Source organism: Mustela putorius, unplaced genomic scaffold, assembly GCF_011764305.1.
Source record: "Mustela putorius furo isolate JIRA1106 unplaced genomic scaffold, ASM1176430v1.1 tig00000129_pilon_pilon_pilon, whole genome shotgun sequence".
Classification (NCBI taxonomy): domain Eukaryota; kingdom Metazoa; phylum Chordata; class Mammalia; order Carnivora; family Mustelidae; genus Mustela; species Mustela putorius.
In genome coordinates this window covers 17619127-17642657 of record NW_025421290.1, presented here as the reverse complement: position 1 = coordinate 17642657, position 23531 = coordinate 17619127, and the positions used below count along the sequence as shown (strand labels likewise).

General features: G+C 41.4%; 1 protein-coding gene across 1 annotated transcript in view; it reads left to right on the top strand.

The window, feature by feature from the left end:
• The window catches only part of ESR2 (estrogen receptor 2), a 71076-nt gene that overhangs the window by 42047 nt on the left and 5498 nt on the right, over positions 1 to 23531 (top strand). The window contains exons 7-8 of the mRNA XM_004738912.3: positions 4114 to 4247; positions 21864 to 22044. Of these exons, the coding sequence (XP_004738969.1) occupies positions 4114 to 4247; positions 21864 to 22044 (315 nt within the window). The remainder of the gene's footprint in view (positions 1 to 4113; positions 4248 to 21863; positions 22045 to 23531) is intronic.

The following is a 23531-nucleotide window of genomic DNA, read 5'->3' as shown; positions in this document are numbered from 1 at the left end:
GTTTTTCTGGGGGGTTGCCTATTCAACAATGCTCCAAGTGTTCCTAATTTAAAAAGTCAGAGATTACACATCATAAAGAAGTATTATGAGGTTTCTCTGCAACATGAATAAATAATTTGCACAGTACTTGAAAATCACTGTCTTTTGGCAGATTGTCCTATCAGTTCCATCCAGTGGTGGTGTGACTGTAGAAGGTATGAATACAACTAAATTAGCTCACTGTGCAGACGGAGATAATAATTGCTGCTGTCCTTCATTCTTGTTGAGGCTTCTGTAGTGAGAAAACTTGAACCTACTCTGGATGAGAGGAAATTCCGGTCACTTCAGCTTATTTCTAAACAAGGTGTTTCTTCTCTCAGTAACCACTAGATCAAAAATTCATGTGGGGATCTGCCACAGAATCTGAGCTTCTGCTTGCTTAAAAAAATCATATATGCTAAGACATGTATGTCCTTGACATCAGCAGGCAACTGTCTAATGTTGCATATCATTAAAAAGAGGGTGTTTGGATCTGGGCTTGGACCCCATTGTGGACATTAGTGGAATTCCATGGAATCATATTGTAAATGTACTGAGCTTGCATTCCTATCAGTGACGTGTGCGTTGAATTTCAAGACACCCTAAGAATTTTCACTTTAAAATTTTCATTTCCCTTTTTGTATGTAGGGAATTTTCACATCAGTTTAATATTTAAGTCTTCTCCATGTGTTAAGCCAGGAGCTCGTCCCCCCCCAACTCTAGTGCCCTCCCCCTGCCCAGAAGTGAACTGTGTGTGGTCTACACACGCCCACATGTGTGCTGCCAGTGGTATGTATGTAGGTACAAAATAGTGCACCCAAAGCAACATTCACTCATTCAACATTTTGTCCTTAGTATAGAACAGAATCACTTTCTTTTATCAAGTAGTCGCTGGCACATAATTGGACATTCCACCTCTACTTATTATTTTATTTTTGCTTAGCCCTAATTTCTGGACAAATGTGCAAAAGTAAGTTTCTGTGAGTGGTTTGGTTTGATTATAGATTGTTTCAGTATTTTAACATTCAAACCATACGTCCTCTCTCTTTAATTCAGATCTTTTAATCTTATCCCAATTTCTTAGTCCAAATTCTGTTTCATTCCATAGTTATGAAATAAGTATAATAGATGTCATTAATATATTATTTAAAAGTCCTTCCTCTATAGAACTCATTTCAGGCAGAATTTTATTAGGATATCATTTATGAGGTATTATACCTTATTTCCTGTATTTCCCATTTATTTCCTAAAAAATGTATTTGGTTTCCCCAGCCTGTGAATTGAATAAAAATATCCTAACCATGCCACCCCTTGACTGAAATGGTTGGCTGTCACAGCTGCTAAGAAAAGCAATCAGCCTTCGTTCTTTAGAATTAGTTTAGAGGGGCGCCTGGGTGGCTCAGTGGGTTAAGCCGCTGCCTTTGGCTCAGGTCATGATCTCAGGGTCCTGGGATCGAGTCCTGCATCGGGCTCTCTGCTCAGCAGGGAGCCTCCTTCCTCCTCTCTCTCTCTCTGCCTGCCTCTATGCCTTCTTGTGATCTCTCTCTGTCAAATAAATAAATAAAATCTTTAAAAAAAAAAAAAGAATTAGTTTAGAGATTCACTTTCTGTGAGGTACACATGTTCTGATTACTGTGAGTTGTAGCAATTCTCAGGGCTTAGGAAGCTCTGGCATATAAACTTTCCCTCTGTTTTTAAAATATGAATCTGCATTTAACATGGCATGTTGTAAAGACAATTATCATATGGTTTCACTTACTTGTGGAACATAAGGAATAGCATGGAGGACATTAGGAGAAGGAAGGGAAAAATGAAGGGGGGAAATCAGAGGGGAGACGAACCATGAGAGACCAAGGACTCCAGGAAACAAACTGAGGGTTTGAGAGATGGGAGGGGAGAGAGATGAGGGGATGGGTGAGCCTGATGATGGGTATTAAGGAGGGCACATATTGCATGGAGCACTGGGTGTTATACGCAAACAGTGAATCATGGACCACTACATCCAAAACTAATGATGTACTGGAAGGTGACTAACATAAATAATAAAAAAATTATAATAAATAAAACGGCATGCATTTCAATGAGGAAATGATACAAATTTCAACATGCAGGGATGTGTTTTTAGGTGTAAGGCAACCTCTGCAAAACAGGATTGATTTCAGATGAATGGTCTTAGACTCTCTGGGGAGTGACATGACCCCATCTCTGACTGAGTCTCACAGAAAAGTAAAGAATCAAACTATTAAACAATCAATGCAGGAGTTGGTGGGCTTTTAATTTATTCCCAGAGATTTTATACTTTTTTTTTTTGAGATTTTATTTTTAAGTAATCTCTATACCTACTGGGGGCTCGAATTTGGAACCCTGAGATCAAGAGTCACATGCTCTACAGGTTGAGCCAGCCAAGTGCCCCTCCCAACCCCAAGATATTTTAGAACCAGCTTTTCTTGGTGTCCGATGTAATCAAGCCCAAGCAATGACAGATTTCAATAATTAATTGTCCATAAGCACAGTGATTTGATTATGTGGCATGGGTGTTTTATCACTTACCCTGTGCATTTTCAGAAAGCCTCAGGTCGTTGCAGAAGCTAACATGTTTGTTTGGAACTCACAGTGTATTTGCTGGTAGCTTGTGTAGGTGAGTCGGGGGGTGGTCTAAATGCTGGGGGACACAGGATCCTGGCAAGCTGCTGCCCTCACAGAGAGTCCAGTGGCAAAGGCTGCCCCAGCCTTGGTGGTTCCCATTGGTGTCCGTGCTTTGAGTTTCACAGAGACCCTTTGCCCAGCCGCTGCCATCCGGAAATGTCCTGGCTTGGGGCTGGGGAAGGAAGAAGGGGAGCAGCCAGTTCTCTGAAGATCTCAGGTGCCCTTCAGGGGCTGCGAGGGAGACTAAAGATGAAACTCGCAGACACCCACTGCTGCCAGGCTCCCCTTCATCCTTCATGGCAGGTGTCGAGAAGCAGGTGGAAGTTTCATGGCAAAACCATCTAACTGCTTGTCAAGGGCTTCCAGTGCCTACGACTGATGATAATAGAAGGTTTTTGGGGAGCAGTGAGGCAGAATAATGTGTGTCTGGCTGGAGTGAATTGAAGCTGGTATTTTCTAAATACAGTTCAAGTAATTTCCTTCAAAAGTATGCATAAAAATTCCTTTCTATGAATGTTCAAAAGAATTTTGATTACATGGTTCAAAGTTTGTCTAAAACTTTTGCTTAAAAATAATCGTTGGCAAGTGAAAAATGTTCATGTCTCCCTCTCAGCCTTCCTTTCCGTCTTCTCTAATTGTGATTTCTTTGTGTATCAGACTAGCTTTTTTTCAAGTTATGTTCAATGTCTCTTAGTTGCCCCACTGGTTTCTAAGTGACCGCCAGGGAGTGAGTTAAGCCCTAGATGTAAAGGGTTGTTTCTTTTTAGGCCATTTGCTCTGGTAACTCTCGTTAGCGCTTCAGAGTCTTCTGAGGGGAACATAAAATGTCTCATTTTAGTAGTATATGTCATAACTCTGGCTGGTTGGCCAAAATGGTTTAGATAGAAAACAATCAACAGAAATGTATTCCGTTGAGGGACGCCTGGGTGGCTCAGTTGGTTAAGCAGCTGCCTTCGGCTCAGGTCATGATCCCAAGCGTCCTGGGATGGAGTCCCATATCGGGCTCCTTGCTCGGCAGGGAGCCTGCTTCTCCCTCTGCCTCTGCTTGTCTCTCTGTCTGCCTGTGCTCGCTCACTCTCTCTCCCTGTATCCCTGACAAATAAATAAATAAAATCTTTAAAAAAAATTTTTTTTAAATTAAAAAATAAAAGAAAAATGTATTCCGTTGAAACATTTGGTGAATGGGTAGAAGGTAAGTGTATTTTCAATGCATGTTTTTGCCTAAATAGTATTTATTACAAGTGTTTGCTTTTAGAATTTAGAGAAAGTTCCCTGTCCTCTTTATATGAAGATAATTCTAGTAATTTCATATCGTTGGAGGTGCTTTCATTACCATTTTGTTAAAGGGTGTACAAGATGAAATTTGAGATTAACAAGAAAATACTCCTTATTGCTTTTAATGGTTGCCTAGTGCTGCATGTTTCTTAATTTCCAAATGAACTTTTGTAGGGATGAGGGGAAATGTGTAGAAGGAATTCTGGAAATCTTCGACATGCTCTTGGCAACAACTTCAAGGTTCCGTGAGTTAAAACTCCAACACAAAGAGTATCTCTGTGTCAAGGCCATGGTCCTCCTCAACTCCAGTAAGTAGTCACACAGCTGGGCTATGTTTTATGGGGGAGAGTTGCTGTTTCTAGAACTGGCATGGAGTGAAGAACAGTATTGAACTTATTTTATTGAAGAAGGGGGAAATGGCTTTCTTTCTGACTTCTGTTTCATTTTATAGGGATTGAAAGTGTAGTTAACGTTTGGTAACTTGAATATAAATTATTCATTGACTGAATTACTGGCAGTAATTTAAAAAGTGGCCCAAGCCACTGCTGGAAAAGGAAAAAAATGAACTTTAAAATACTTACTTTGCAGCCTTTGTTCATCATTTATACAGGCATTGTATGTGGTTGACGTTCATTTATATTTACTGCTTTACTTTTACAAATTCATTCATTCCTTGGTTTCATTTATTCATTTGGTAAAGACATTGAAGATACAGTCCTGCCTCCCAGCGTAGGGAGGGAGGGAGGAAGAGAAAACAAATAAGTAAAAAGAACGATGAGTGGTTTAATAGAGTGTGTTCGCAGGACTGTAGGGAAGCAGAGGAGGGTGGGGGGAAGCACGTGGTCGGGGCGGGCATACGTTCTGCAGGTGGTGCAGTAGAAGAGCAGAGGGAGGTGTGCACAGTTGAGAAGAACAGTCCCGTGCCAGAGATTACGCTGCACATCCGGCCGAGAACCGCCCCTCAGGTTCCGAGCAGCCCTAGGAGAGGTGCACATGGGGGAGTGTCATCTAATAGGTCCTCCATCAGGGTCCCTCTGGCTGCCACGTGAAGGATTGGCTGGAGAGGGGAGAGACAGGCGCAGGGGCCCGGGACAGTGAGAGCCAGAACTGACTTGGTGCTTAGGACCAGGGTGGGGGTGAGGGTAGGGGGTGGGGTTGGGGGGGAAGGGCCTGACCTGAAAGAAACACAGGGGTTAGAGGCGGGAAATAAGAGAGAAGTTGAAAGTATCATGGGTGTTGTGGCATTCCTGCTTTTTTCTTATTATGTAAGTAATCCCTGGTTACTGTAAACATTCAAACAAGAGGAAGACATATAAGGAAGAAATAAATCACCAGGATTCTCCCCTGTGCCTGGGCAAAATAACCACCATACCTTTGATGACCAATCTTTTTTTTTTTTTTATAATTTCATTTTTTAAGATTTTATTTATTTATTTGACTGAGTGAGAACGCACAAGCAGGCAGAGCAGCAGAGGGAGAGGGAGAAGTAGGCTCCCCACAGAGCAGGGAGCCTGGTGTGGGGCTCAATCCCAGGACCCTGGGATCATGACCTGAGCTGAAGGTAGTCACTTAACCAGCTGAGCCACCCAGGCGCCCTGGTGACCAGTCTCAAACAGCTCTCTGTAGATAGGCAGCTCTTGACAGATGTAGGTAGGTCGATAGGTGTATGTATGTATACAGACATATAGAGAGAGACATCCAGGCACACACAAGCTTATACATGTCATTTTACATAAACAGCATAACATTTTTTATGGTCATTTATGATAAAAAATTATAAAGACTTTAACCCTTGCTTGACCCTTCCACCCCAACACCAAGCTGCTAATCTTGCAGGAGGATAGACTTCATACCTTCTTCCATCCTCTAGTTATCTTTTAAAATAATACCGCACCTTCAATATCCACAAAGATAAGCCCTCCCCCCACCATTTAAAAAATTGGGAAATGTAATATACAAATACTTCTCTGTGTCTTGCTTTTTTACTTTTCCCAAAATGCTGTAAAACTGGGAGACATCTAACTCAATCTTTGAGTGAGGACATTGTCTAAATTGTTCAACCATTTCTTTATTGATGGACCTTTACTTAACTACAGGTTTTTTTAATTTTTTTTTATTTTTATTTTTTTTAAAAGATTTTATTTATTTGTCAGAGAGAGAGAGGGAGCGAGAGCGAGCACAGGCAGACAGAGTGGCAGGCAGAGACAGAGGGAGAAGCAGGCTCCCTGCCGAGCAAGGAGCCCGATGTGGGACTTGATCCCAGGACGCTGGGATCATGACCTGAGCCGAAGGCAGCTGCTTAACCAACTGAGCCACCCAGGCGTCCCCTACAGGTTTTTTTTTATTGTTGTTGTTGTAAACATTGCTGCAATAAATGTGGTGCTGTTTTGTCCACATTTCTAAGTTTCTATGTAGTGTTCACGCTGTTCAGTTTACTGTCTCACCTGCTATTTGGTCCAGCTGCTATCCCTGGTGGTAATCGCTTTGCTACTTACTCTTGTTGGTTTCTTTCTTTCTGAAATAATATGATATGCAAGTTTGAATCCTCAAACTGATGACTTAGAGCTAACTCCATTTCAAGATCATCTGGGGCCTTCCTATCTAGATTTTATCTCACCTTAGAACTTTCATGTTTTAAATAATAGGAATCTGTGGGATCGTATTATGCTACTTTATTTTAAATCAGCCAGTGCAGCAGTTCCTGAAGCTAAAGCTCAGTGCAGAACCTGTGGCCAGTTTCTGGCCCAGCTGACTTCTCCTTCTGTAGCCTATACCTTTCTGCATGTCTAACACCCCACATACTCTTGGATGTTGGCACTAGATTTGATGGGAGGGGAAAGGGACACCTATAGAGCAGTGCTTCTCAAGCTATTTGTGGTGAAGGATCAGGTTTCTTTTTCTTTTTTAGTTTCTAAATTATTATAGACAGTTACTTTGATAAAATATAATAAAAACATTATTAGGAAAAATAAAACTGCAAAATACAAGGCTAGCTTTTTGTTATTACATTAAGTTGATTTAAAATTATTCTGTCAATTGCTGTAAGAGTTCCCCAGTGTTCACCCTCAGTTTCTACTTATATCTGTGGACTGGTAACACTCTGAATAGCCCTGGGATAGAGCATGGAGATACATAGCTGGCTCTGGGGTAAGTCTTGATGGAAGGGGAAGGGGGCCAACAAAGAAGGAATCTGAAGATCATGCGAGGTGCAGAGATCCTGTAGACAACCTTTGGGTACTGCTGAGTTGGGTTTTACTCTGGCCCTACCTGTCTGACAGGACATTTTCCCTAGACCCAATGCACTCTCAACACCAGCTCAGGAAAACAATCTGTGACTAGAAAAGGTCAATTGTTGGACAAATGAAAATTGTAGGGAAAGCCAGGAAGACTCCTTAAATGCTCTGGGACTTCTGGCGCCTTCTTGACATTTGTTACCATTCACCTTTTACAACACAATACAAGGGCCCAGCTTACCTCAGAGATTAAGGGGATGTGCATGGAAAAAAATGTCCCTCTGACACATCTGAAAGTGATCATCCACTTTTCCTGATCCTTTTGAACCCTCCTACAGACCTTACCTCCCCTGTGTGCCACCATGTCTGCCTGTGTTAAAGGGGGATTTGCTTGAAAATTGCATTCCCATCTTGGCCAAGGAAGATCATCAAATGCCAGGTTATGGGGCTTCTCTTACTTGCAGAAATAATTTAGAACTCTTTTCTGTGCAGCAAAGCACTCCTTGGAAAGCCATTTGCTTCTTGTTACAACACTTTGCAGTATAAAGCCTTGTGTTTGGCAAGGTTCCTTACCTTAGTCTCTGAGACATCATATTGTGTTGTTGTGAAAGCCAGAAGCATCATCTGTGCAAATGGGAAAGACTAAGGCTGAGGCATTCCTCCTGCAGCATGTGACAGAGCTGCTGTATTAGGAGAATTACAGAGGGTGAGTCAGGCATGTGAGGTAATTACCACTTGTAGTGGTAAATTGAGTGGAATTTGTTTACAGTAAATCTCCATTTAGGAAATCTTTTAACAAAGTTCCCGTCCCGCTTGGTAGTCGGTAGCAGTTGCCAAATGGGTTTAGGAAGATGGGATTCTGTTTCTCTTGGAAAATTTCCATTGTCAGGAGGAAAGAGGGGTCTTTTCTGTGCTAGGTTTTAGGCATTTGAAGGTTTAGGTGGTTTTTTGTTCTGGAGTATTTGTAGCATTACATTAAAAATGGGGACAGAATCTACTTTCCCACCTTAGAGAAAAACAAGAAAAACAAGGGAATGTATAAAATAGACATTGGACACTGGACAACAAACCACACAGGACAGTGATCCCCAAGAGAAGGGACATGAACAAAAGTGAACCCTTTATCATCTGGTTTACTACATAGAGCCAACATCCAGGTTCCAGAGGGGGATGTAAGCCAAATAGACATCCGTGGTCTCTCTGCACTGGGGAGACAGAGTCGTGAATTTGGGAAGCCAACACAGCTGGGATTTGCAGGGGAGGAGACTACTGGTGAGGGAAGAACTGGACGGAGAGGCTTTGCAGAACTGTAGCAGATGCCCTTCAAGTCTTCAGCTGAGTACTAATCTCATGCTTATAAAGATAACTTAACCAAGGACAGAGAAAGAGCCGTCAGAAAGGAGCAGACAGAATAATCCCTAGCATACACACAGGGCCAGGAGTAGTTCATGTTCTCATAGCCAGAGGAAAAACCTTGTAATATACTGGACACTGGGTATAGTGCCCAAAAAGGTGTTGTGCCAGGAGTGAGGTAAAACTTGCCCTAGACTAAAGGCTGCCCTGGCCCTACCAAACACAACTTAAAAGCATGCCTGAAGGATCAGAATCATTGTCAAGTAACTTAACTGCATCACAGAACAAAGTTCAAGAGAATTTAGAAGAATACAAGGATACCCAGTACGCAACTAGGTAAAACTTGTAATGTCTTATAACCAATCAGAAGTTAGCAAGCCTGCAGAGAAGCAGAAAACATGACCTATAGTGAGGAGAAAAACCAGTAAATGAGAAAAGACCTCAAAGTGATACAGGTGATAGAATTAGTAGACAAGAACATTAAAACAATAGTAACAATAATTACTGTAACTACTTTCCATAAGTCTAAGAGGTAGAGGAAACCACGCGTGATTTAGAGGAGACATGGAAAATATGAAACACAAACGGAACTTCTAGATGTGAAAATTCTACTCCATGGAGCTTTTATCTGTGTTATAAGGTGGAAGAGGGACAGTATAATATCCTCCAGACTGAGAAAGCACTTTGAGACCAACAAACAGTCCAAACCACTCCATACCATTTACACAGTTTTATTTACGGGAACTTACTGACGGAGGAATTGGGCAGATGGGACGATCCAGACAGTCACAGCTACTCTCTACCCCTGCTGTCTGCCAAGTCTGGACTGTATTCCCCCGTTTATATAGAGCGAGGGACATGGTGGTCAGGTCACAGGGTAGTTTTCTAAAGTGAGACCATCTGTGCGCTAGAGGATCTCTACTAATTTTCTAAAGTGATACCTTTTCTGTAGGGATTATCCGAATCAGACTTCCTGCGGAGCAGTCAGTGCTTACATTAACCTCCATGGGGCCTGGAGCAGGTAGCCCCGAGGGAGGTCATTGTCCAGGCATGAACAAGATGGAGGACCAAAGATGGAGTCAGTATTGTCAACGCTTGTACAATCTGATTACACAAAGCAGAAGAATAGATTAGTGGATGTGAAGTCATAGCAATAAAAACTATCAAAACAGAATGGAAAGAAAAATGTTTAAAAAGTGAACAGAGCACTAGTGAGCTGTGGGACAACTGTAGTTATTAATATACATGAATTTGAAATCTCTCATGGGGGGGCTGTAGAAGAATACTTGAAGAAACAGTGGTTGCAAATGTTCCAATTGTAATAAAAACCGTAAACACACCAATCCAAGAAGATCAATAAATCCCAAGCACAGGAAACATGAAGAAACGACACCAATGTCCAACATAACCAAGTTACTTAAAGCCAGTGATAAAGAGAAAAGTCTTAAAAGCAACCAGAGAATAAATATATTATATATAATGAACAAAGACAAGGATGACAGTGAATTTCTGTTCGGATGTAAGTCAAGGAGACAAGGGAACAGCATCTTTAAATTATTTTAAGAAAGAACTGTGAGGAATTCTTTACACGATGAAAACGTCTTTCAAAAATGAAGGGAACTATAAATATTTTCAGATATACAAAACCTGAAAGAATTCACCACAAGCAGACCTACACTGTAAGAAACAGTAATGGAAGTTTTTCAAGTAGAAGGAGAATGAGATCAAATGGAGACATGGATCTGTGCAAAGGAATAAAGAGGATCTATAAATGGTAATAATGAGGGTAAATATAATGATTTTTTTTCTTATTTTTTAAAAGTATTTATCTTTAAAGGATAGCCTGGTGTTCAAAGCAAAAATAACATATTGTGGATTTATGTGGAAGTAAAACGTACGATGAGACCACAAAGGCTGAGCGAGGATCAATGGAAGTATTTCATTCTTATTTTGTACCTGAGTTGCTATGTATTACTTGAAGATAAACTGCAATAAGTTAAATATGTACATCGTAAACCCAAATGCATCCATCAAAATAACAGAGCTAAAATACCAGCAAAGAAGATAAAATGGAACCATAAAAAATAATCCAGGGGTGCTTGGGTGGCTGAGTGGGTTAAAGCCTTTGCCTTCAGCTCAGGTCATAATCCCAGGGTCCTGGGATCGAGCCCTGCAACAGGCTCTCTGCTCAGCACGAGCCTGCTTCGCCCCACTCTCTCTCTCTGCCTGCCTCTCTGCCTACTTGTGATTTCTGTCAAATAGATAAATAAAATCTTAAAAAAAATAATAATCTAAAAGTTGACAAAGAAAAAAAGGACAAATAAACCAAGTATAGATAGGACAAATTAAAAAATACTTAAGATGGTAAATTTAAACTCAGTCCTATCAGTAATTACATTAAATGTAAGTGTGCTAAATAGCTCAATTAAAAGGAAAATATTGCTTAAATAAAATGCACTTATTTGCTGCTAACAAGAAACCCAGTTAAATATAAAGATATAAATAAGTCAGTAGTAAAAGGATGGAAAAAGGTGTACCATGCTAAGACTAATCAAAAGAAAGCTGGAAAGGCTACATTACTATCAGAAAATATAAATTTAAAACAATTTTAAGTTTATTTAAGTAATCTCCACAACTGACACGGGGCTCAAACTCAAGACCCTGAGATCAAGAGCTGCATACTCTCCTGAGTGACCCAGAAAATGTCAATTTTAGAGCAAAGACTGTTGCTGGGGATTGAGAAGTTTCTTTCATAAAGATACATGGGTAAATTTGTCAAGAAGACATAAAAATCCTAAACACCTATACCTTAAAAAGAGAACTTCAAAATATATGAAGCGAAACCTGGTAGAACTGCAGGAAGAAATGGACAGATCTCTTGTTAGAGATGGAGATTTTGATATCCCTCTCTCAGTTCTTTCAATATAGAGTGAGTAGACAGAAAATCAGTAAATATAGAGAAGACCTGAACAATACTGTCAGCCAACTTGACCTTCTTGACATATATAGAACCCGGTCTCCAGCAACAGTGGAAAATTTATTCTTTTCAAGTGTTCAGGAAGTGTTTACCAGGGTAGACCATATTCTGACTCATAAAACAAGTCTAAATACATTAAAAGGGTTTTACGTTATAAAGGTATTTTCTTTGACATAGTAGAACTAAATTAGAAACAAATAATAAAAAGATCTTGGAGGGGCACCTGGGTGGCTCGGTGGGTTAAGCCATTGCCTTCGGCTCAGGTCATGATCTCAGGGTCCTGGGATCGAGTCCTGCATCGGTTCTCTGCTCAGTGGGGAGCCTGCGTCCCCCCCTCTCTCTGCCTGCCTCTCTGCTTGCTTGTGATCTCCCTTAAATAAATAAATAAATAAATAAATAAAATCTTTAAAAAAAAAAAAGATCTTGGAAACTTTCCAAACATTTGGAAACAAGATAACATACATCTGAGTACCTATGGATCACAGGAAAAAAAAATCAAAAGCAGTAGAAGGAAATATTTTGAACTAACTAAAAATGAAAGTATATTATGGCAAAATTTGTGGGTTGCAGCTAAAGCAATAGTTTGAGGGGAATTTATCGCACTTGAGACCCATATTAGAAAGAAACAAGGTTTCAAATTAATGACCTTATCATCCAACCTTAAGAATACTGGGAGGGGCGCCTGGGTGGCTCAGTGGGTTAAGCCGCTGCCTTCGGCTCAGGTCATGATCTCAGGGTCCTGGGATCGAGTCCCGCATCAGGCTCTCTGCTCAGCAGGGAGCCTGCTTCCTCCTCTCTCTCTCTCTCTCTCTCTCTGCCTGCCTCTCTGCCTACTTGTGATCTCTCTCTGTCAAATAGACAAATAAAATCTTAAAAAAAAAAAAAAAAGAATACTGGGAAAAGAAGAGCAAATGAAACTCCAAGTAAGCAAAAGAAAAGAAATGATATAGCGTGGAAATCAATAAAACAAAAATGGAAAACAATAGAAATCAAGGAAACTGAAAGCTGATTTTTTTGAGAAAAATAAAATTGATAATCCTCTAGGCAGATTACTCAGAATAAACAAAAGAAGACACAAATTACTAATATCAGGAATGAGAGAGAGGTTACCTTACTATTCTGAAGATATTAAAAGGAATAATGAGGTCATACTATACCAATATATTTGAATACTTAGATGAAAAATTCCTTAAAAGACACAAATTACTGAAACTCACTCAAAAAGAGATCTAAAAATCCTGACATCCATATATTTAAGGAAATTGAATTTGCAGTTAAAAATCTTCCCACAAAGAAAACTCCAGGCCCAGATGGCTTTTCTGGGAAAATGCTACCAAATATTTAAGGAATAAATAACCCCAAATTTTACACATACTTTATTTGTTTTTTACTTTTTAAAAGTTTATTATTTTTACTTTAAAATTTTAATTCCAGTATAGTTAACATAAAGTGTTAGTTTCAGGTGTACAATATAGTGTTTCAGCACTTCTATACATTATTCAGTCCTCATGAGGACAAGTGTGCTCCTTAATTCCCCATCACCTGTTTCACCCATTCCCTCACCCACCTCCCCTCTTGTAGCCACCAGTTCTCTATAATTAAGAGTCTGTTTCTTGGCTTCTCTCTCTCTCTGTTTTTCCTTTGTTCATTTGTTATGTTAAATTCCACATATAAATGAAATCATATGGTATTCATCTTTCTCTGACTTATTTCGCTTAGCATTATACTTTCTGGCTCCACCTATGTTGTTTGAAATGGCAAGATTTCATTCTTTTTTTATGGCTGAGTGATATTCCATTGGGTATGTATACCTTACCTTCTTTATCCATTCATCTTTCACTGGACTGCTTCCATAATTTGGTTATTGTAAATACTTCTGCAGTAAACATAGAGGTGACTGTATCCCTTTGGATTAGTGTTTTTTTGTATTCTGTGGGTAAATATTCAGTAATATAATTATTGGATTGTAGGATAGTTCTATTTTTTACCTTTTGAGGAATGTCCATGCTGTTTTCTACAGTGATTGTACCAGTTTGCATTGCACCAACAGTGCAGGAGGGTTCTTTTTTCTGCACATCCTTGCTAACACTTACTGTTTCTTATGTTGTTGTTTTTACTCATTCTGAAAGGTGTGAGGTGTTATCTCATTGTAGTTTTGATTTGCATCCCCTGATGATGAGTGATGATGAGCATCTTTTATGTGTCTGTATGACTTCTTTGGAAAAATGTCTCTTTATGTCTTCTATTTTTTACTTATTTCTATTTTTTACTTATTTATTTTCTCCATTAAGGGTGATGTTAGGTGTGGATTTTTTTTTTCTTTTTTCTTTTCTTTCTTTTTTTTTTTTTTTAAGATTTTATTTATTTATTTGACAGAGCACACAGGTAGGCAGAGAGGCAGGCAGAGAGAGAGAGGAGGAAGCAGGTTCCCCGCTGAGCAGAGAGTCCAATGTGGGGCTCCATCCCAGGACCCTGGGATCATGACCCGAGCTGAAGGCAGAGGCTTTAACCCACTGAGCCACCCAGGCGCCCCTGTGGATTTTTCATATACAGCCCTCATTATGTTGATATATGTTCCTTCTAGACCTACTTTGTTGAGGGCTTTTTTTCATGAATGATGTACTTCGTCAAGTGCTTTTTCTGCATCTATTGAAATGATCATATGGTTTTTATCCTTCCTCTTATTGAAATGATGCATCATGTTGATTGTTTTGTGAATATTGAACCACCCTGTATCTTGGGAATAAATCCCCCTTGGTCATGGCAAATGATTTTTTTTAATGCATTGTTGGATTCAGTTTGCTAGTATTTTGTTGAGGATCTTGGTATTTCGTTGAGGATTTTTGCATCTATGTTCATCTGAGATATTTACCGGCAGTCCTCTTTTTTGTGTGGGGTCTTTAACTGATTTTGGTATCAGGGTAATGCTTATAGAATGGATTTGGAAGTTTTCCTTCCTCTTCAATTTTCTTGGACTCATTTGAGAAGAATAGGTATTAAATCTTTTTAAAATGTTTGGTAGAATTTGCCTAGGAAGGTGTTTGGTCCTGGACTTTCGTTTGTTGGAAGTTTTTGGATTACTGATTTAATTTCATTGCTGGCAATCTGACAAAATCTTATACCCAAAAACTCTATCTTATACTGCCAAAAACTCTAAACAAACTATGAATACAGGGAAACTCCCTTAACCTAATAAAAATATTTATGAAAAAGTTACAGCTAATATTATACTTAATCATAATCAGGAACAAGGCAAGAATGGTTACCTAACTAATTCTATTTAACATTTTACTAGAAATTCCACCCCATGCAATAAGGTAAGACAAGAGATAACAGGCATCCAGATTGCAAAGGTGGAAGTAAACCTCTGAAAACATCCTAATTGATGTAGTTGATCCCAAGGAGTCGACAAAAAATGAGTTTAGTAATGTTGTAGGATAAAAGGGCAATATATAAAAGTCAATTGTATTCTTACATGACAGCAATGAACAAATGATAATTGAAATTAATATCAATACTATTTATAATAGCATTAGAATTATAAAACTTAGGAATAAAATTGACAAAATGTGTGAGACTGAAAATTCAAGATATTTCTGAGAGAAATTAAAGAATTTTTAAATAAATGGAGAGAGATGTTAATGAGCTAGAAGGTTCATTGTTGGTAAGAGCTCAGTCCTCCCTCAAAATGACCTTTAGATTCAATTTGATTCTGGTAAAAATCTCAGGCTTTTTTGGGTAGAAGTTGATAAACAGATTCTTTTTTTTTTTTTTTTTATAAACAGATTCTTAAATTCATAAGGAAATATAATGCACCTAGAATAGCTAAAACAACTTTGAAAAAGAACTGAGTTGGATGACTTATCCTACTGGACTTCAAGATTTAGTCTAAAGCCATAATAATCAAAACAACATGTATTGACATATAGATCACTGGAACGGGATACAGTCCAGAAATAGAGCCACACAAGAAGCAGTTTTTTACAGTGTCAAGGTAGTGGGGAAAGAACGATCTTTTCACTAAATGGTGCTTAAACTAAAATAGGCAAATGATTGAATGGATATATCAGCAAAGAAGATACAGTGGTGGCAAATAATTACATGAAATGATAAAATTATTCACTAGAGAAATTAAAATTAAAACACAATGAAAAACCATACCCAATAGACTGGCTAAAATTAAAAAGACTAATCATATCCAGAGTTTGGGAGGATGTGGAGTAAGGGGAATTCTCATACATTACTGGGTTGGGGGAATATAAACTGGTACTCCTTTTTTGAGGGGATGTACAACTATTTGAAAACTGATTGGCATTTTCTTAAATAGTTAAGTGTACCTGTACCTGGTGACCCATTTGTTCCACTTCTTGGTATTTACTGAAGAGAGATGAAGGCATATGTTCATACAAGAACTTGTACGCAGATGTTCATAGCACCTCTATTTGTAATAGCACCAAACTGGTAACAAACCAAATACCCACCAAATGGTGAGAGGATAAACCCAAACTGTGATATACCTGTAGAGCAGAACACTGCTCAGCAATAAAAAGCATTGAACTACCAATAGATAACATGTAACATTAGGAATCTTAAAGTAATGGTGCTGAATGAAAGAAGATGAAAAAGCATACATACTATAAGATCTCATTTACATAAAATTTTGGAAAAAGCAGATTATAGTAGGAACAGATTTGTGGTTGCCAGGGGATGGGACGGAGTTGGGAGAGATGGAGGAATAATAGATTACTCAGGGTCGTGACAGAACTTTTGGGGGTGATGAATGTGTTCACTATCTTGATTACACTTAGGGTTTTATGATGTGTGTGTGTACATAAATGCATATCAAAACTAATAAAATCGTACCCATTAAATATGTGCAGGTGATTGTAGGTCAATTATACCTCAACAAATCTGGAAACAATATAATGAAAACAAAACAGAAAAAGAAAGATGAAGGGAGCACAGATTGCGGCCAGAGTAGAAAAGACATACCGTCCAGCAAGGACCATATCTAGCACAGGGTGGGGGCCCCGGGGCTGAGGGTCGTGAGAAGAGAAATGGAGTAGGTTTCTTAGAGTCAGAAGGCTGTGGATGTTCTCTGTCCCATATTGAGAGAGCAGGGTCTCTGAGGGCTGCGACCTGCTGCCAGCAGCTTTTCTTGCTGCACTAGGTAAGTGTTGGGCTGTCTGGAGACGACAGTCTCCTTAGTAGGTTGGTCTCTTGTTTTCCTGTGTAAGCAATGAGCTCAGGTTGGGATTATAGCGTCAGTTAGGTCTGCCCTGGTATCAGCATACTAGGTGGCCAGGTCAGGGTTAGTAGTTACGTGTATGTGTATGTATGTATGTATAAACTTGTATATACATTAATATATATATATATATACACACATGCATTTTTTTTATGGCCAAGATTATTTTTAACAGAACTATGAGGCACGGGGGTATAGCTCAGTGGTAAAGCATTTGACTGCAAAACTATGAGGCATAATTAATCTACAATAAATTGTACTTGTTTAAAGCATATGATTTTATGCGTTTGGACGTTTATATATATATGCCCCTAAAAGCATGGCCACAATCAAGATAGTGAATGCATCTGTCACATGCAAAAGCTTCCTATGCCTCTGCATAACTTCTTCCTTCTACACTTCCTCCCCCTGTCCAATTCTGTGCAGCCCCCAATAGAATTTGTCATTACAGATTTAGTTTGCATTTTAAAAAATTTTATTTATGGGCACCTGGGTGGCTCCGTGGGTTAAAAAATTTTATTTAAATGTAATTTAGGGTGATCAACCATTTAGATTTGCCTGGGACTGAGGAGTTTTCTAGAATGCAGGATCCTCAGTCATGCTAACAGGTGTGTGATGGTGTATTATTGTGGTTTGTTAGTATTTTTGTAATAACTAATGCTATGCATTTTTTTTTCATGTGCTTGTTTGTGGTCTGTATAGCTTTGGAGAAGTATCTGTTGAAATCACCCATTTTTAATGGGATATTTGTCTTTTTATTGAGGTACAGTTGACATAAAATAGTTGTTTCAGGTGTAGGTAGTTACGTTTGTTTTTTTTTTTTGAAGATTTTATTTATTTGAGAGAGAGAGTGCATGCATGCGTGTGCGCAAGAGCATGAGCAGAGGGAGGGGTAGAGGGAGAAGCAGACTCCCTGCAGAGCAGGGAGCCTGATGTGGAGCTCAGTTCCAAGACCTGGAGATTATGACCCGAGCGGAAGGCAGATGCCCTGGTAGTTACATTTTAAATAGCTGCATACTTTAGGGTTATTTATCTCCTATAATAGTGCATATAATATGGGATGAATATTAATATTTTTATCCAATTTCAATTTAGTAAATATTTATTTAGTTTTTGTATGTGCCAGTGACTTCTAAATGATAAAAATGTCGAAGTGAACTAAATAACATTCTTTTGGTCTAGAATAGGGGTATTCACTATAATATCCAAACTAAGAGTAGTGGGACTAGCCATCTTATCACCAGAAATCTGAAAAAACTGAATAAGTCTTCTGTTGGACCGAGTCTAGGATATAGAGTGGGATCAATCCACAGATAGTTTTAAAAAATATTTAAAATTAGGAATAGGTCTATTTATCTAAACACTTTTCAGGCTTAAAGAGGATCAGACTTTTTGTTCAATGAAAGAAATAGGGGCTTAGAACCGGGCAATCCTCTTTGACATGAAGATGATGGACACAGCAGTTCAAGCCCTGGTTCACTCTGAGTTTTGGGGAGAGTCCCGGTGAAGTCGGCTGGTGGAAGGCAGAGGCACAAACGGGACACACAGAAGGGTGCGGAAGAGGCCAGACGGGGGCCTTTCTATTGATCGAGAACGTGGGGCCCGAGCATTGTGAACGCCGGCCTGCTGGTTTCAGATCATGGGCACTTCCCAGATGCCAGCCTGTTCTTACGGAGCTGGGGTTGGAGATGGTGATAGAGGGATGGGTCACGGCTAGAGGTGCCTTTCCTTAAAGGAAATAAACAAACATGACGTGTGCCTCCTAAAAACCAAACATTTTTCCTTCGGTTAGTATTCTGGGGTCTTTATTAAACACTTTATTAAACACTTTCTGATTTAATTCCCTTCAGGATATCTTCATCCTTTGAGCATAGCACATGGCAGATCTTGGGGGCGTTGCCCCCCACGCCCGCCGTGTGCTGCTCAGAATGTCCCCAGGTGGGTTGGTAAGAGGAACACACAGCTGTTCCCAGGCGATAAAGAGGAGAGATTATGTCTTGTTTTTATTTTACTTTCTTTGGTCTGTTGGGGCATGGTGCCAAGATCTCGCCTTTGATGCTGTGCTTCTTTAGTTTCATGAAAAGGAGTTTAATTTTGTTCTGGAATAAGTCATAATGTTTTTACTTTGGGTGGGTTAGAGGAGATTGATTTTTGTTCCCTGTGTGACTGGGCAATGAGCATCCTAGAGGGAGGGGCTTTGTGTCCTGTCTCCTGCCTCTGCCAGAGCCCGCTACATAACAGTTACTCTGTAAACACATGTTTGGTGAGCCCAAGGGTGTGTGAACGCCCAAAGTACAGGCCTGGCACTGCTAACCGAAGAGGCAACAAAATGGATATTTTTCAGCCCACTTCCCTCCCAGGATGGTTTTAAATAGGTTAGTCTTTTTGGATATAAAAGCATTTGCCATATCTAAAATTGATACAGCCCTTCCAAAACTTGGCTGACACCTGTCCCCAGATTCCTTGTTAGTAATTGACAATGATGGTCCTTTTTAGAGCTGTACTGCCCCTACAGCCTGTAGAAGACCCAGGGTTTGCCCTTGGCAATGGGTACTCCTTTATGAGGAGGAAATCTCATACTATACAGTTCACCTATTTGAAATGTACAATTCAGTGGATTTTAGTGTATCCATAGACTTAGGTACCCGTTGTCATAACCATTTTTAAAGCACTTTCATCACCCCAAAAGAAAACCTGTACTCATTAGCTATCACTACCTAATTTTTGTCTCACACTTACTCCTAGGAAGCCAGTCATCTCTTTTTTGTCTGTATAGATTTGCCTATTCCAGATAGGCCCAATACATGGAATCCTACAAAACATGGCCCTTTGTAACCGGCGTCTTTCACTTGGCATCAGGTTTTCAAGGTTCACCCATGTTGTAGCATGAACAAAACACAAACAAGTATTTTGTTCTTTTTTTGGCTGAGTGGTATTCCGCTGTATGGATATTACCACATTTCGTCTATCCATTTCTTAGCTAATGGACACTTGGTTTGTTTCCACTTTAAGGCTATCGTGTGTGATATTGCTATGAACACTTGTATCCTAGCTGAGTATTTATTTTTATTTTTTCACTTTGTCACTTTGCATTGACACAAGTACTGGTAGACTGTTTTAACTCCTTTTCGAATCCAAAAACATATTTAAGACAGGAGACATCCGTGGAGCACACATCCTGTATAGCAGAGCAGACTGGAACAGGCATGTTGATCATTTCCATTATGATGGCGTGATTGGCTACAACGACACAAATATCAGAACCCGTGTGAATTCAGCCTAATTCTCCCATTTGTGGGTATTTATTCCCTGCCAGCCATCGCACTAGGTAATGAGGATATAAGGATAAGCAGACAGGGTTTGTGCTCTCAAAGTTCTTCTGTCCGGTGTCTCTCAGGGTTGGGAATGTGGCCCTGGGCTGTGTACAAGGGGATCCAGGATCCAGGACAACAGGGTGCCCTCTGTTGGGGGGGCATGGGCACCATCAGAGCTTCAGAGAATCCAAGGTAGACTTAGGGTGGGGTGGTAGGCAGGGCAGGGAAGCTTCCAGAAGGAAAGTCACCACCAGGCTGAGCTCTAAAGGAGGAGTGCATGTAGCTAAGAGAGGGGAGGGTGGAGAGGAGGAGGGGGGGAGAGAGATCCTAAGTAGAGAGCTCAGCATGTTCTGTATGCCATGTGCTCTGGAGTTGAAAGTGGGGTTCAAGGTGAGGTGTGGTGGGAAATGAGGATGAAAAGAGCAGAGGCAGGCCTGGTACCCTTGAAAGCTGCACCAGATGGTTTGGACTTGGGCCCAAGAGCTGGGAAGGGAGTCACATGAGCAGGTCTGCATTTTGGCTGCTCAGAAGAGGATGCACTGGGTCAAGGGTGGGGCTTGTTTCCCCTGTGGGGGCAGAGCAGGGGACCTGCTGTGGCGTTCAGTGGAAGTTTGGAGGTTGTAGGGGGTGGCTAGCAAGAGTCACTGGAGAACAAGGTGAGCAGGGAGTTAGGGAAGCAGTTGTGGGCTGATGTAGGAAGCTGACTATTTGAAGTCTGCGTAGTCTGACATTGTGGAGGGACATGGCCCCGGGGACGTGGGGAGACCGACACTTGCATAATTGTGCTTCAGGATGTCGTTTGCCTCAACTGAACTGTACTGAATTGAATTATCTTAATTGAACTGCAAGTGCCAATAAAAATAGAACAAAAACGGCCCCAAGCCATGGATATGGGTGATGGTGCTGGTCCTCATGATCTTTCTAGCCCACAGCCAGCAGCTTCCCCGAGGATTTCACAGAGTTCCCCTTTATTCTTACTCTGAAAAGGAAAGCCTAGTAGAGAAGCTAATTATTTCCAGAATAGCTTCCAGAATGGGAGGAGTTGGAGTGGGAGGTGGGGGCAAGATGATTGACCCGAGCTGTTAGTTTGCAAGTAGTGGGAGGCTACAGGATCTCTGAGCCTAGAGTCCAAGGGGAATTAAACACAGAGCAGGGCCGGCAGGATAAGGGAAGCAACCTCCCTCTTGTGCTGGTTTTGGGAACCTTGGAAACCTGTGCCTGCACACTTTGCTCAATGAGGAGCTGCACTCAAAAGAGCTGGGAAACTGGTCTGGGGCAGGGAACTAGAGATGGTCTTCTGCCCCAGCAAGGTGCCGCTCGAGGTGTGATGCCATGGGCCTGGCCACGGGCTCAGTCTGTCTGCACAGGGCCCAGGCAGGCTGGATGGCCCTGGTCTTTTGTCTATTTAACTCCCCTCAGATGAGGGACCCTCCTGGTGGGGAAGGGTAGGATTGATCTCACTTTCTCATCACCTCTGTCTGTGTATTTGTTGCTACTGCTGAGACACACCAGGTTAATGGTCTCAGGCCACTAGATTTCTGCTCTGAAAGGCCACAGTTGTGGGCCAGTGGTGTTCTGAGAGACCAGTTGACTGGTCCTCATCCATCTGGGCTTGGCAACGGGGCTGGGTCTTGGGGGAAGGACATCACAGGCCAGTGATATCACCACACATGCAAATACCAAAACAACCGAGATCAGTCTGGCCCCCTTTCTGGAGAACATAGCCATGCTTCCTGGCTGAGCCCCTGACTTCCATTTCCTGTCTCAGAGTGGTGACTAGTGGCTGTCACTCTGTCCAGGTATGTACCCTTTGGCCGCAGCAAGCCAGGAGGCTGAGAGCAGCCGGAAGCTGACTCACCTGCTGAATGCGGTGACCGACGCTCTGGTCTGGGTGATTGCCAAGAGCGGGATTCCCTCCCAGCAGCAGCCCGTGCGCCTGGCTAACCTCCTGATGCTCCTCTCTCACGTTCGACACGCCAGGTACCGTCCCTGGGGGGCTGCTCCGCTGGGGATGTGGGAGGTGGGCTGGGGTGTGGGGGCATGCCTGTGTCCTGCAAAGGCCCAAGAGCTTTGGGGAAAGTGTTTGCAGGTTTGAGAGTGACAAGGTAGAATTTTGACCCCTAAAGGAAAATAAACCTCTGAAAGGGAAGGAGGGGGGCGTTCTTCATCAGCGCACACAGCTGTGGCCAGAGGTCAGCTGCCACTTTCCCTGCTTCTGCTCTGTCTCTGTCTGCCAAGTAAATAAAATCTCGGGAAAAAAAAAGTAGTCCATGGGCGCCTGGGTGGCTCAGCGGGGTTCTGGGATTGAGTCCTGCATCGGGGGTCTCTGCTCAGCAGGGAGCCTGCTTCCCCCTCTCTCTCTGCCTGCCTCTCTGCCCAGCATCAGGACGTTAATAATGAGATCTGAGGGAACTGGGGAGGCCCACGGGTTTCGGGAGGCCAGGATGCGAGGAGGGTACATTCAGTGTATGCTGATGGAGGGGACGGGTGTAGCGCGATGCCCCTGTGCTGATTTAGAGATGCTCTGCTGGATGCTTGATGGCTCCTGGGAGGAGGGCAGCCCTGCCCTGGGGCTGGCACAGGGGAGTGAGGACAGAAGGTCATTGCTACCCAAGGGGGAGGAAGAGTCTCGAGGCTGTGGAGAAGGACAGTATAACTCAAGAGTTATAACAGGGGAGGAAATGAAGCATTGTCCGCCTTGTTTCCTCCTGAATGATTACTGACATAGAACCGTCTGCAGAACAGATAGAGTCCACTCTCATTAGTCACAGTCTTTATTTGCAAATTGGACTATTTTTTTTTAAGATTTTATTTATTTGACAGAAAGATCACAAGCAGGCAGAGGAAAGGGGAGAAGCAGACTCCCTGCGGAGCAGGGAGCCAGGTGCTGGACTTGATCCCAGGACCCTGAGATCATGACTTGAGCCTAAGGCAGACACTTAACTGACTTAAGCCACCCAGGTACTCTGCAAATTTGACTACTTTAAAAAATTTATTTGTAACCCCTGAATCCATATTTAGTGGCATTTCTGTGGTCCTTCAAGGATAAGCTCAGGGTGGCAAAAAATCTGAGTTGCCCACACTTACATTCCCAACTGAGGTCAAGCAAGGGGACCCTTTTGTTCTTGTTCCGGCTCTCGTACTACAAAGAAATGTCCTTCGTGTGGTCTAGTTAGTGCCATGTTTTTGCATTTTTGTGCTTTTTGTTGGTGAGTCCACAGTCTGTAAATGGCCCCCAAGCATAGTGCTGAAGCTCAGTGTTTCTAAGCGCAAGAAAGCTATGATGTGCCTTATGGAGAAAATAAGCGTGTTGGGTAAGCTCTGTTCACACGTGAGCTGTGGTAGCATCGGCTGTGAGTTAAATGTTAATGAAGCAACAATTCATGTTAAATAAGGTGTCTTTAAACAAAAACATAGGTACACCAAGCTTCGGTATTAACCAGATGATGAAAATGTTGGGACCAGAG